Source organism: Ambystoma mexicanum, chromosome 11 (genome assembly GCF_040938575.1).
Source record: "Ambystoma mexicanum isolate Mex_15411 chromosome 11, UKY_AmexF1_1, whole genome shotgun sequence".
NCBI lineage: Eukaryota > Metazoa > Chordata > Amphibia > Caudata > Ambystomatidae > Ambystoma > Ambystoma mexicanum.
Genome location: NC_090934.1, coordinates 63,811,784 through 63,827,347, shown reverse-complemented (window position 1 = coordinate 63,827,347; position 15,564 = coordinate 63,811,784). Strand labels below are relative to the sequence as shown.

The 15,564-nt window shown below is 46.1% G+C and overlaps 1 protein-coding gene across 1 annotated transcript in view; it reads left to right on the top strand.

Moving 5' to 3' along the window:
* The window catches only part of CSMD2 (CUB and Sushi multiple domains 2), a 2,010,406-nt gene that overhangs the window by 1,557,274 nt on the left and 437,568 nt on the right, over nucleotides 1-15,564 (top strand). The window contains exon 23 of the mRNA XM_069622557.1: nucleotides 12,580-12,736. Coding sequence (XP_069478658.1) covers nucleotides 12,580-12,736 — 157 coding nt within the window. The remainder of the gene's footprint in view (nucleotides 1-12,579; nucleotides 12,737-15,564) is intronic.

Sequence of the window (15,564 nt, the reverse complement as noted above, 5' to 3'; positions counted from 1 at the left end):
CCAGGAAATCTTGATTATTCGATACACTTCCTCCAATCCTGTGTCTTTCCCAAGATGGCAACATTTGGTGCAAACCAGGAAGTCATGATTAGTAGACTACACTTCCTCCAGTCTTTTGCCTTGCCCAAGATGGCATCATTTAGTGTAAACTCGGAAGTCATTAGTAGATACACTTCCTCCAATCTTGTGTCTTGTCCAACATGGCAACATTTGCTGTAAACCAGGAAGTCATGGTTAGCAGACTACACTTCCTCCAGTCTTTTGCCTTGCCCAAGATGGCAACATTTGCTGTAAACCAGGAAGTCATGGTTAGCAGACTACACTTCCTCCAGTCTTTTGCCTTGCCCAAGATGGCAACATTTGGTGCAAACCAGGAAGTCATGATTAGCAGACTACACTTCCTCCAGTCTTTTGCCTTGCCCAAGATGGCAACATTTGGTGCAAACCAGGAAGTCATGGTTAGCAGACTACACGTCCTCCAGTCTTTTGCCTTGCCCAAGATGGCAACATTTGGTGCAAACCAGGAAGTCATGGTTAGTAGACTACACTTCCTCCAGTCTTTTGCCTTGCCCAAGATGGCAACATTTGGTGCAAACCAGGAAGTCATGGTTAGTAGACTACACTTCCTCCAGTCTTTTGCCTTGCCCAAGATGGCAACATTTGGTGCAAACCAGGAAGTCATGATTAGTAGACTACACTGCCTCCAATCTTAAGGCTCCACCATGTTTTTTTTGTTTTGTTTTTTTGTTTTTCTGCTAGCTTTTACTTTTAATTTGAACTGCTAGCTCCATCCGCAAAACCAGGCTACACGTCAACCTTTGGTTTGCGTGGATCGTCACCTTAGCTAACATAAGCTTGCCCAGCTATTTAAAATACGCCCTGACAGCCTCTTCATAGAGTTGTCTGCAGGATTTGTGGGTTATTAAACATCAGACATGCTGGGATTGTGTGCAGTGCCAAAGAAGAGATTATCTGATAGAGGGAGAAAGAAGTGAGCAGATTCTGTCTTGCAAGAACCAATGGAGACACGCCTGGACACCTGTGTGTCTTGGGTGGTGAATTCAAATGTGCGATTCAGGATCACGTGCGCAGTGTTTGCCACCCTAAATTGACTTACAAGCAGTGATGTTCGCTTGTATAGTTGGGTTGAAGAGGTGCACAAGCTAGGTATTGCACTGCTGTGGTACAGAGTTGCTTTCATGGCACACTAGGGATCAGCAACACTGCTGAGTAGCGAGCATGGTGAAAACCTTACTTTTACCCACAATGCTTTGTGTTGGATATGCTAATTTTACTTGGCACAGGAGGCTTTCATGAGAGCCGACACCCGTCAAGCTCAATTGAGTCGAGCTTGGATAAATTGCTGCTATATTAAGAAATAGCCTCTAAGAGTCACGCCGCTTGCATTGCAAAGAGTTCGATATCTGGGAACTGTTGGCATTGCACAGGCTTTTAGGATGGGCGGGACTCTTACGGCCCACTGGGACTCTTATTCTTTACGGTCAGCACCTGTCACGGGACGCCATCTCATGCCCCCCGTCACGCCTCCGATCTATGCCCAAGTTACCGCTCGCCACATGATCAATACCCCCGATCGAGCCCGCCCCATTGATCCCATAGTCTAAATGAGTGTACTTCGCTGGGCAAACAATTAAAGAACAGTCCCTGGGGGAATGCTAAAATCCATGCGTTTAGAAAAAAGAAAAAAAATGTCTCCGGACAGAGGACCTGAGAAAAGAGGCAAAGGGATTGTGCGTTGAAGACCAACTGATGCTACCTGCCAGCGGGTGGCCGGCTGGCACGTGGTGTGATCTGTAAACGACGCGCGACCCAGAGCCTTCAAAGGCCCCCATGCATGGGGTTCACTCTGCTGCACTCCATTGACCCCCAATTGCTCTTTACTAGCACCATTCTGAATCCTGGTTCTAATTCACCACTTTAGAAGGCAGTGAGGTAGGATCACAGCTGGTGGTGCAGTGGGTGGCACTCATCCGAGTATCGGAATAGCCAGTCACATATGATATGATATGATATGGTATTTGTAACGCGCCTATACACGAGTGTTTCAAGGCGCGACGAGGCAGGGAGGGGGGGAAACAAGGGGAAGACAGACAAACGATCCTACTAGGCCAGGTGTCATTCAGATCGCGCAAGTGCAGAGGTAAGGGGAAAAGGAGAAGTGCAGGGGGAGGAGGAGGGGGGGAAAGTGCAATACAGGGTAAGTAGCGTAATAAAATAATAAATAATAAATAAAAGGGCCAGCTGGTGGCAAGTGCGAGGTAAGTGCAGAGCAAGTGCTGGGAGGGGGGCTGTAGGGATGCAGTGACAGTCCCGCAGTGCAGGGGGAGCCAGGGAGGCAGTGCAGGTGGAGAGTGGCAGGGCCAGGGCCGAGGTCACAGAGTGGCCCAGATGCAGGTTAAGTGCAGACTTCGAAGGGGAGTTAAGCAGGTTTAGCAGGGGAGAGGGAGAGAGAAGGCAGAAGCGAAGAGGAAGGTTTTGAGGTGCTTCCGGAACCGGAGATGGTTCTCCTCAAGTTTCAGGGAGGCAGGAAGGCTGTTCCAGAGGGAGGCCCCTGCTGCAGAGAGAGATCTGCCCCCAGCTCGTTGCTTCGAGAAGCGACTGACCATGAGAGAGTTTATTTACATTGTTTATTTACTGGTGTGACTAGAACGGGCACCGGGTTAGAGGTAGGGAGTAGTGTAGCATTGTGAGGCACAACTGGTAGCCTCCATCTCCCTTAAGCTATGGGTTAAGCATGGCCCTTTTCTATGTTGTTCAACAATGTTTCAGGGAACATGCAGCACTTCTCAAGTCTTGGCAATGCCATGGTGTTCTCCCCCTGCAGACTGCTTCATGTACTGTAACTAAAGACGGTAGAGTTCTGATTAACTCCTCAGGAATAAGTCGCGAAGTTCCTATTGAATACAAGGTGTTGAATGCATTAAGCCCGCGTTGACCCAAAGCTGTAATTTGAAGATGTGTTCTCTGCAGGCGATGGATGAGGTTACACTGGATGGTCGATACTTCATATCAGTCTGATAAGCTGGGGCTTGAGCCCCAAGGGGGTGGCTTGCGCCCCGGAAATGGTTTGATCTGTTGGGTTACTGGTGTCCTTTTCTCCATCGCTATCAGTCAGGAGCCATACGCCCGGCCACCAACAGTCTAGCAAGTGACGTTCAGCATCTGCTCTCTGGCCCCCACATAATACCCCCCTAAACTTTCCAGTGTGGAGCATCACTTCACTACATGCTACACTCTGAAGTCCCCCAGGGGTAAGAGGATTGGGACAAAATAACAAACTCAAACACTCTACAGCTTGCAGACTTCTAGAGATGGGGTAGAAGAAGAGAAAACATAATTTTATATAATACCCCAAAACATAACATAGGGATCTGCTTACAATGACCTTCTAGTCACTTACCTGCTAGCCTCCTCTCAAGGCCAGGGATTAAGCACTATGTGTCATTATATGGGGATTTTTATAACATCTAGTTGGTGAATGATGGTGTGTGATCAAGACACAACAACACAACTACTTGATTAGTATCTCTGTGTTGTTTGAGGTCTTTTTCATGAATTATCGGCTCAGGTGTCTTCACTCTGGCTCAAGAGTAACAGATTAGTGTGGAAAATGTCACAAATGATCGTGCGCACCAGCTTAGTGCGCTGAAATATATCAATGAAAATGTTTTGCAGTGGTTAACGCGCACTCGGTCTGTGCTCCCTTGAATGCTGACACGTGTTTACGGACAGGGCCGCCGGAGCTGAAGGGATAATGTCTCTGAAAGAGGTATTTACGTATTTGCAGTTGATTTAGATAGTTATTATAATTGGTTATTTATTTATTTATTGTACTTGGTTATTTATAATGCACTCAATACCCAGAGGTTTCTAAACGCAGGCCTTTTTGAGGACCTTATTTCACTGCACTCATAAATCTGTCCCTACTAAATGTACTTCTCAGATATCTGAATTCTGAGCGCTCACTATGGCGGCCTAACTGCTTCATTATATATATATCGCGGTCCCTGCTGAATGCGATTCGCTGCGCTCCCACCCATGCAATCTGGATCATGCCCGCAAAGATTCCGCAAAGCTCAAGTTTTATGGCTCACAAATTCTCTACACATTCAATCTTCTTTTTTTAGGAGGACCAATCATTATACCGGTTCCTAAGCTGTCTCAGATAAAAGGCAGCATAGAAACTCGATGAAAAATCCATGACTCCCAGGGCCAGTCAGAAATTCCACCACCATCTTGGAATGGGGAATGGCCCAGATATCCGGAGCAAATCTAACCAAGGAAAGACTCCTAATTTTCTTTATACACAGAGGCATTCAGTCCTCAACCATAATATATTTCTGGCTTTATTTACCCTGCTTATTTCATACACATAAACACTATGGGCCTGATTCATGGAATATTTGCCCGGTTCAAATCAGTTTGCACTGCTGAAAAGTGACATGCACTGCCAACACAAACCCTGATTCATGGAGCTGTGCAAAGTATATTTTTGCCATGCAAAGTCTGCTGACCTTGTCCGGACTTTGCATGGCAAGAATACACTTTTCAGCACTGCAAAGTCATTTTGAACCGGGTAAATATTCCATGAATTGGGCCCTAACTTCCCGACCACCTTATATATTTCAGATTTCCTTTGTCCGGCTCTACCCTTTATGAGCCTGACTAAACTACTAAACACAGTGGCTCCCACAAGCCTTACTAACGGTGTTGCAGAGTCCGCCCAGTCAGGGTTAAACTATGGAATGCACTTGGAACAACAGAATGTTTTACCCAACACTCAATTTACACACACCCGGTCAAGGGTATCATGGAGATCCTTAAGGGTTTCTAGCATGTTGCAAAGTCACATTGTATAAAGTACAAAAACCAAATTAAATAAGTTGCTTATCCGTGACGCGCCTCCGGACGAGCTGTGCCTTTACAAAATGGCCTACAACTGAAAATATAATCACTGGGGTGCCTCAAGGAAAAACAGCAACATTCAGCAAGGAATAACTGCTTACAAACAAGACATATATCGCACCCCCCTTAATGTGTACAATGTAAAACCCCCAACTGCAGTTACCTGCATGTCTAACACAAAAGTGCATGTGGACCCGCGTTGCCAGATAGCGTACCTAGCACGCTTATATCAAAAAATGTACTCATGGCGCGACGCAACGGAATCATTGTGAAAACGAGACACCACCATTAAGTGCCCTACCCCACCTAGCCCACCAATCATCTGATGGTCTAACAAATCTTAAAAAAAGGAATAAACTACAAGGACAACTGAAGACAGTGCATGCTACTAATGTAAATACTGCCCATGGCATGAAAGATAGAAAAAAATAACAAAAAACATAAAATGAAGCGGGGTGGGGGGTGAATATAGACAGTTAAAGCAACTGTTTTGAATGAAATACCCATATTTTAGCAAAACATTGCTAAACCATGTCATTATATTGATAAACAGGTAAGTATCCATTTTGTTTTTTAATAGCCAGCGGTACTCAGCAGTGACAAACAGCTTTTTAAAACAATACAAACAAGAACAAGCAGCTTATTAACACAATCAATAGGATGGTGGCCTAAACAGACCATGGAAAGTCACAGGTGAGCAACTCCATTGCTCACTACAGGAAAATAATTCTCCAACTTGCGGGCAACCTTTTTCCAGAAAAAATAAAATAAATAAATACAATGATTCATGATTCCCACCCCATGTATAACTACTGTGTTGCAAGGGCAGAAAGTGAGAGCTCCAGGCCTGCTGCAGTCAGAGCACGAAGTCGCACAATGGACTAACAGGTGGTCAACGGATTCAATGGAAGCCGTGCCACACAGTCAACACTTGCGCATAGCTCTGGGCATGTTGATCCAGGCGCCCGTCACCTCCAAGATTTTGACAGAATTGATTTTAACCTTGAGGTAATCCCAAACCAACGTATTGCCCGCAAATTGGGCAACATTGTTTGGCGTGCCATCCGGATTGATAATATATTCAGTAAAGAGGCTACTATTCACCTTGGTGCTCAAAGATGCTACGCACTGCTCGCGGTAGCAAGCACAAACCACCAAACGCGTAGAGGCCTTAAGCCTGTGGTAAGACTAACTCTTGTTGGAGGCTGGGAGCAAGTTCATCTATCTGCTTGCCGTCGAGAGAATGCATTGAAAAGCACTATGGGGCATATAAGCAACCTTGGAGCGGGCAGCTTTGAAGATCATCCAGTTAAGAGAACCAGCCTCAGCGTTAGCTAGGCACCAGAATGTGAGTAGAAGGGGGAGCTGTGGTCTTGTCATCCAGGAAAAGATACAGTGTTTCAGAAAGATGCATTCTACGCAGTGCACATGGGGAATCAAAACAACCTCTTTAGAAGGAGAGATTTGAGTCTAGCCACCTCCTTCTCATTGCCAAGGTGCCATCCTGTGGCACCGTACATGAGAATGGAACTAACCTTAGCCATGTTTAACTGAGACAAAATACCAACAGAGTAGCCCTCCGCCAGAGCGAGCCATTTCTCCCAGGGTTCCGACCACCTGGGAGCACCTTAGTTTAACTTGGGCAAGATGAAAGTCATCAGGAAGACCCTCATCTATGTTAATTCCAAGGTTTTTGTAAATATTTACCACCTCCAGTCTAACCCACTCGAAGGACCAGGGCACCGTGATCGTGTGGTGACCAGGAGGTTGGAATACAATGATCTTGGTCTTTTTGATGTTAACGACAAGATCCATGGAGTCTGAGTATCTCATCAAAGCGTTGAGGGATGCTTGGAGACCCATGAGAGTAAGAGCCAGCAGGATGATATTATCCGCGTAGCCCAGCTATTTGAGGTGGAGGTCCCCCAGTTTAGGAGGAATAGAGGTGGAATTGGTCCAGGCCGGGCCCATGTCTGCTAAATATAAAACAAAGAGGAGGTGGGTGAGAATGCAGCTCTGCTTCAGACAACAGACCATTGGGATCCGGGCGGAAGTGGGGCCAGACTGGTCCAGTGGGATCTTAACCCTAGTTTTGGTAGGAAGTGAAATAAGCATTGACAAGAGGCCAGGTGGAATAAAAATAATAATTAAGCATTTGTATAGCGCTACGAACCCTCAGGTATCTGAGCGCTGCTTATTATTACCCACGGTGTGTGGTGCTCATTTATCGACCTCGGAAGGATGAAAGGCTGAGTTGGGCCCTGCCGGGCTCTGCACGGATGTCAAAGCGAGCGCTCTACTCGCTGTGCCACTTGACCGGCCGGAATATTCCATAATGAGAGCTTCAGCCAAAGCTTGTTACGATTAACGGAATCAAAAGCTACACTGAAGTCGACAAATGCAGTGCAAACATTTAAGCCAAGCCTGCTGGATAACGGACTGGAGAGCGAGACAATTGCTGCTCGTTCTCAGGCACCGTTGGATACCATTCTGATTAAATGGAATGAGCTTGGACTCCGAAGCCCAAGTCCAGAGATTAGAGAGGAGCAGGCGAGAGAATGTTTTGGAGGAGGCGTCGAGCATCTCAAGGAGATGGTAGTTTCCAGGCAAAGATCTAAAGCCCTTTTTCCAAATGGGGACAATGATGCTGTTTGTCCATGAGGGTGGGAGCAGTTGAGACTCTCCAATACAATGGAAAAGGCAATTTAATTCCGAGCCCCAGCAGACAGGGTCTTTTTTAAGAACGTCACTGCAAATACCGTCAGGACCAGGAGCTTGCGATGACTTACATTTTACAATGATCGTAGTGATCTCCGCAGAGCAATGGGTGTAAGTCCATCTGCTCCGCGGACAACCACAGTGTTTTGCAGTGGAGGTATCTCACCCCAACATTTCAGTCATATGCTCGACCCATGCCGATTCAGTAGCACCCAACAGGTCACGCTCCCGGTGGTCACCCGAGACCAGATTCCAGAAATAGCGTGTGTCGTTTGCGTGGGTGGCATTGACCAACCTGCACCGTCATGAGCATTCCTGGGCATAGCGGTGCTGTTTAATCCATTACGTATGGGAGTGTTTGGCCCTGTTCGAACGTAATGTGCAAACTTGTGGGATCGGTACAGTCCCGCTATATTGCGAAGTTACCTGAGCAAGTCCTTCCTCCTAGATGCAATGATTATTTCGTAGGAATGCATATGGACACGCGGCGCGAGGCTGGTGCACGGGTGGATGCTTCTTTACTTAAGATTGAGGATACCAGGGTCAGAATTACTTCCCCAAAGTCATAAATCACCTTAAGGGGGCGGCCACTGGAGACACCCAATACCTAGAAAGTTGAGCGATTGACAAGGGAGACCAAAGCAGCACATACAAGGGGAGAGGCTTATTCCAATCCTTGCTCACTCCATGAGATACAATTTAGTGTGGAGTTAACCCTTAGTACCCCAGTTGTTTCGAGAGCTGTGGGAGTCTCAACCAGATTTAACGACATCAATAGAGTGGAATGGTCACTCTCAAGACAAGGAGAGACTACCATGTGAACCACCAAGGAGGGGTCATTAGCAATAAAGCTATAGTACAATATACTACTGGAATTGTAACTAAATCGAGTACAATTCTGGGGGTTGTCCGCTGGGGTGGTGCCATTGATCATAGAAAAGCCAGTGGAATACAATAGTATGTCCAGTCCAAGCCCCTTTTACAGGAGCGGGAAGCAGGCCATCCTCCACTGGACAAGAGGAAGGAGGTCTGAGAGCAGAAGCCGGATTTGGAGGGCCTGAGATCCGATAATTAAAGTCCCTGCAGATGATAAGGGGGGCAGGAGCTCAGCCAGTAATCAGACTCACAATTTCAGCATGGCGGAGCCTGTATGGAAGATTGTACAGTTTAATAATTACAAATTCCCTGCAGCCCCCATCAAGGGCCACAGTGATCCCAGCCATTAGAATATTTGGGGAGCTGGTCGGTAGTTCCACTATTCTGATGAAGTTCCTGGTGTCCAAAAGAGGCCCAACCTTATGGCATCCCCTTGGACCCCGGGTAGCTAACTTATTAATAAAGTGCCGCCCATCCCCCACCACCGGCTCGGTCAGCCAAGTCTCCTGGAGAGCCACAATAGAGCACTGGGCCAGGCTGTCAAAGAGGCAACCTGTCTTAAAAAGGTGGCTAGAGCCATGGGTATTACAGCTGATCAATTTGACAAAGCGATGGGAGGGAACAGCTAAAGGCCCTTGCCCCTCCCCCCCCCCCCTTTGGCAGCCAGCCTGGATAACCATGCCCAACGGCATATCTTCCCTGGCGGGTCCACTGTCCCTGTTCCAGAAGGCAATCTAGGGAATCATTTGTCTTTTCAAATTAACAAAATAAAAATGTAAAAATAAAAGATTGGAACAAATAATATGATTTGACCTGAACATAAACCAATGTTATAGTCAATGGCCTCATTGAGGCCCCAAGAGAGGAAAGACTGCAAATGATGGATCCAAAATGTCTCTCTCTAACTTAAGTGGTTAATTGTGGCACTGCAACTAAGATGTTTGGAAATCAGTTCCAATGCCAGGAAATGAAGCTGATTTATATCATGCCCAAGTGGTATGAAGTGTAGAGCAATGCTAGATGTAGGGTTCTTTGTCTTAATTTCCATTCCTGTTCAATAAGCCTGTGCTTCTGGTCTCCCAAATGAATCTTGCCACATCGGCTTTTCAATATTCAGCTTGAAATGTTGGAATATTTTAGCATAAAACAATGAAATGGGCATTGCAATGTCCAAACAACCTATGTTTGTGAACATGTGTTCATCAAATGTAGCATCTTTTTAATGAATGTGGTTGTTTACAAAATCATTCCCTCGCAGCGGGTTTTTGAGTTGGCCTAAAATGGGCAGATGTCTGTGCTTCAACCTGCAGTTGTTTCTCATAATGTTATCTCACTTTAACATGAGACTCACCTGGGTTTTGGAGAACAGAGAACCAATGCGGCTATGTGAAAGAGGTACAAGTGAACATATTGTGGCTGTTCAGGTGGAGTTTTGCAAATACAGGTGATGGGATTTCTGTGGGTGAAACTAAGGTCTTTAATTCTTAGACCAAGCAAGGAGAGATTTGAATGTGCTGATCATTTTGGAATACAATATGGAGTTATCAGCCCGTTCCAAGTGCTACAGCAGGGAGAGGGGGGTAACGGCCGGGCAGCCCGAGATAACGGCCCCAGTGAAGCGAGGGCGTTTAAGCAGGGCTCCAGGATGTTACCCCATGGTAGAGCCCGTGGAACAGGTTAATAACACCATTAGCACACTGAGTTACCAAAGCGGTAACCCAGGGGGCTAACACAAAAGAAAATGCGTTCATTCATTGAACAGGACGCCCCAATGAATGAAAACACTTTGCCAAGATGTCTGCCGTGGTTGTCGAAGGCAGAGCTCCATACGGAGGCCCTCTTCCATTACAATGGTGGCTGGAAACACGACATGCAGTGAAGCTACTGCAGCGGCAGATGGCTCTACTGCCAGAATCAGGTATGTGGGATTGGGGAGGGGGGGGGTTGGGATTATTATTATTATTTTTTTAAGTAAAGGGTGGGTGTCTAGAAGATGGGAGAGTGGGCGGGGGAGTCAGCCAATGGGTTCCATGGAACGGTGGCTGAGTTTGGGAGTTTCAGCCCGCAAATCAAGGAACCTGATTGGCTGCGCACCCCATCCCGGGTGCTAACGGAACGGAGGCATGGGCGCATCATTTTTTGCTTCTGATCCAGACCATTCCGGTTGGCGGAGAAACCGGGATTACAAACCCAGATTAGCGGCCTGGATTAGAGGCCAGGATTATAAACCTGGATTCAAATCCTGGTTTAGAAGTCAGGATAGGTTCCAGAATTAGACGTCAACTTTAGAAGGCAGGATTAGGGGCTAGGATTAGAAGTTTGGATTAGAGGCCTGGATTGGAAAGCAGGATAGGGTCCAGGATTAGACGCTAGGTTTAGAAGCAGGATTAGGGGCTAGGATTAGAAGTTTGGATTAGAGGCCTGGATTGGAAACCAGGATAGGGTCCAGGATTAGACGCCAGGTTTAGAAGCAGGATTAGGGGCTAGGATTAGAAATTCGGGTTAGATGCCTGGATTAGGGGCTAGGTTTAGACATTATGATTGGAGTCCATGATTAGAAGCACGGATTAGAGGCCTGGTTTAGAAGCCAGGTTTGGGTCCAGGATTCGATGCCAAATTTAGAATCCAGGATTAGGGGCTAGGATTAGAAATTAGGATTAGAGGCCCCGATTTGAAACCAGGATTTGAAGAAAGGATTAGAGTGCATATCTTGTAAATCCACATATTGGCCACTAGATCACTTGCCCAATTGGACCAGTTTACGGTGAGCCTTCGCTCATATTTAAAGCTGCCCAACATTATATAAGCGTCCAAACCGGCATGCATCAAACAGTAACAAACACAAGTGGATAGGATAGAGATCCCTGTGGGGATGTTTTTACAAAATTGAGTAGTCAAACAGTGTTACACAACTGGGAACAGGTCATAAATGGTGTTGGGGTTCAAACAGTGTCATATAACCGGTCGGAAAGAGAAATATGGGTGAGCAATGAACAGCTCATTGAGCAGGCCCCTCCTGGGGTTTTGTGTTCAGTTCTGGCAGACTCTGGCACTATAGACAGACCACCTCAAACAGCTGACCACAGTGGTGAGTGTTTTTCAAGCAAACATTTTTTTGAGCAGAGCCTCACTTATCCATACGTGTTACAACTCGACTGAAGGTGATTCAGAATAGGAGAGTCATGTTCGCATTAATTCCACAAATAAATAATGTTTACAAAAGGAGTGTGTAGTGTTGTGGGTCCCTGGCTTATCTGCAGAGACTGAGAAAAATAGCAATCAAAGAAAACCTTGCAGGAAGAGTGCAGATATGCAGACTTAATACAGGCGACACAAACACAAGGCAGCAGTGTGTTTGAAGGGTACTCTGGATCTGTGTGTGTGTTTGTGTATGTGCACATCCATGCATGTGCACATCCGTGCATGTGCTGTGTTTACATGTGTGTATGCATGCATGTGCATGTCCATTCATGTTTTTGTGTGTCTGTGTGTGCGGGTGTGCATGTGTTCTGGTTTGTGCGTGTGTGTGCAGGTGTGTGCTCATCCATGCATGCATGTTTATGAGTGTGTGTGAGCATGCATGCATACATGCATGTTCACATCCATGCATGTGTTTGTGTGGCTCTGTGTGCATGTGTTCTGGTGTGTGTGTGTGTGTGTGTGCTGCCATATGCTCATCCATGCATGTGGCTGTGTGTGCATGCATGTGTGTGTATGCATGTGCACGTCCATTCATGTGTCTGTGTGGCTGTGTGTGTGCATGTGTGTGTGTGTGTGTTCTGGTTTGGGTGTGTGTGTGCAGGCATGTGCTCATCCATATACATGTGTTTGTGTGTGTGTGTGTGTGTGTGTGTGTGCACGTGAGCATGCATGCATACATGCATGTGCACATCCATTCATGTGTTTGTGTGTGTATGAGTTCAGGTGTGGGTGTGTGTGTGCGTGTGTGCAGACATTTGCACTCCCATGCATGCGCGTGTGGAGAGTATTTTAGATGTGCTTACTCTACACATGTTGTCCTTGCTTCTGATCAGCGGCCATGTGTCTCATTTGTTCTAGGTCTACGATGGGAGAAATAACTCAGCTCGGATATTGGGGACCTTCAGCCATACTGACCTGCTAGGAATGGCATTGAACAGCACCTCAAGTGCACTGTGGCTGGAATTCATCACAAATGCAGAGAACACAAGCAAAGGATTCGAGCTGCAGTATACAAGTAAGTGTGTCTGTGACGTGTGGCTGTAAGTCAAGGTTCAATTGATAGACCTAAGAACAGCCTCTCACAATGAACCCGATCTCCAACCATGTGTGTGTGTGTGTCCAGCTGCCAACCACTGGCAGTCGTCAAGGCTTCTTCCATGAGCAGGAGACCCATCTCCTTCTGTTTGAGACAGGGGTATTGCTAGGTTTGTAAAAGATCCGGGGCTAAGCTAATGTCGTGACAGTCATGACTCGGGGCTAGCTAGCCGTTTGGGTTATGGCCCCTGAGCCTTTATCTGGGGCATCAACCAAAAGACCCGGTGCTATAGCTGCAGCCTGTTAGGCTGTTTTTTTCAAAATATTTTTTTTTTTCTCCAAAATTGAGTGTGTTCTACAAATAACTATATCCTTTGTAGAGAGTCAGGGACAGTCTGTTGACCTATCCTCTTAGACAGGCGTTGCACCATCCGCCGTCTAGGGACAGGCACCCCCTTAGGGACAGGGTGTTCCTTCCGAGGGCCAGAATAGCTCATCATCTTGTGTTGTCCTTTGTGACTACCCCAAGTTGTTTGAATCACTCACTTTGACTTCAACCGCAATATACCTTTTTTCTCTCAAAGAAACGTCCTTTTGTGTACCGCTATACCCTTCTCACCAGACACCCCCTACCCCCAAGTGACCACTCTGCTTGCAGAAGGGCCGGCCTACACCAATGAATTGCTGTGGTTCCTCCATCCTTGAGCCTAAATCCATCCCTGATCTATTAGTTCAACCAACCATCCCTGAGTCAAACGCAAGACTCCAGCCATTGGTGTATGGAGGCGTGGCAATCAAGAGTTTAAAGATCCATATCACCAAGATTCTTTCTTTGGGTTTAAGGCCCATCATTATTTATGAATAACCCAAAGTCCAACAGATATCCGTGATTCAAAGGACCTACTCTTGAGTGCACCTTATTCCATTTTGCAGTTGTCGGATTGACTTCAGCATCGGTACTTATGACAAAAAACAGCCCCACCAACATTCTTAGGCCTCATGTCCACCCATCGATAGAAGTCAAGCCAGTATCCAGTCAGTGATAGGACTCATCTCCATCCATCGGTAGAAGTCAAGCTAGTATCCAGACAGTGATAGGACTCCTCTCCATCCATCGGTAGAAGTTAAGTCAGTATCCAGGCAGTGATAGGACTCATCTCCATCCATTGGTAGAAGTCAAGCTAGTATCCAGGCAGTGAATCCAAGGTCCCAACAATGAGCTTGTGCGGATTCTCCCTCACAGGGATCTGCAAACTCTGCCTTTCCAGATGCTGTTCCCTACAACTCCTATCAGCACTAGCCATTGTAGTCAAAGATGAGGGATCATGGGGGTTGTAGTCCAAAACAGTAGTCTGTGAGATTCGACCCTCTGTGTATAGGTGTCTTTCTCACCTACAGCTGGAGACCAAGCCATCTACAATCCCACAAGGCCATTCAGTTTCCTAATTGAGTTTCCATTGAGTATCCGCCTACATGTGCATGTGCTGTGTTAATTTTTGGTCCTGTGTGTATATATATATATATATATTTGTATATGATTTGTATATGTTAAATATGCTCCTACATTCTTGGATGAAAATGAAGTCTCCAGATGTAGGCTGATACGGATCTAGCATGCAAGCATGCGATTGGTTCAACCAAAGGACCAACATATCCAATCTGACATCCCCCTGTGAGCCAGTTCAGCTCCCTTACTGTGGCCCTTCCACAGATCGAATCCTTCCCCGACCCTTAAGAATGGTTATTCACATGCAAATAAAGCACCATGTATTAGAAGTGTGTGATTTGACATACTATGACATACTTGGTAAAACAAATAGGTGTTATGCTGATAAATATTAAAAGATGACCTGAGACACTTAATGCAGTCGTCTGTGTTCTTATATAGGGCTTCATGTCAGACTCCTCTAGCTTCTAAGTGCTGTAACAACAGGTGCTATCATTACCCTACTTTTCAATGATACTGGGCGGGTAAAGGCTAAGTCAGCCGCTCCATGGTTTTCGAATTTGCAAAGTGCAGGCTCCTCTCGAGACCAGTGTTTTACTGCTAAGCTTTGCACTCGACCCAGAACAGCATGATGCAAGAGAGATGCCTCCCTGTGGCTGCAATTTGTGCAAGATGGCCGCCATCTACGGTGCTTAGTTGTGTCGGTGAGGGCGCCATCTTGTTTAAGGCTGGTTTTGGGTCTGTTCTGGCATCATCTGTGATGCTAGCTAGAAGGCCAGCAGCTACCTGTACATTAGTAAAATGTTGTGGAGCAGGAGACTGAGCGACCCCTGAGGTCTCCCTTGTTACCCATGTGGTCTCCCTTACTACCCCGTAAAAAAAATAAAAAAGTTATTTTTTCCTTTTTTCATTTGTTAATGCAAGCTCTTCAGCTGTGGCCAGCACCATGTGGCTCTTTGCTTCTGGAGTTGGTGGCTTTCTTGTTCAGGCCTCTTTAAAAAAAAAAAAAAAAAAAAAGTTAAAGAAAAAAAGAACCAGGGGTTCCACACGTCTTAAACTTTCGGCAGTGACCCTAAATAAGAAAGAATAGGAATAACAAATAATTTGTCTTTCTGGAATTGTAGCCAATAATTGCTAGACTCATTAAACTTTTAATTCACTGATTTAGTCTGTTCTTAAACACCTCAACTGAGCCTTTCATCCTTCTGAGGTTAATAAGTGAGTACCGACACAGGTTGGATGATATTCTATGTATATTTTTCCTATGTGAAGCACTTCAGCGTAAGTGCTATATAATAACACATCATCATTTGGCCATGGACGTCTGCTTGCATTCACAGTCATTTGGTATCATCGGCCTA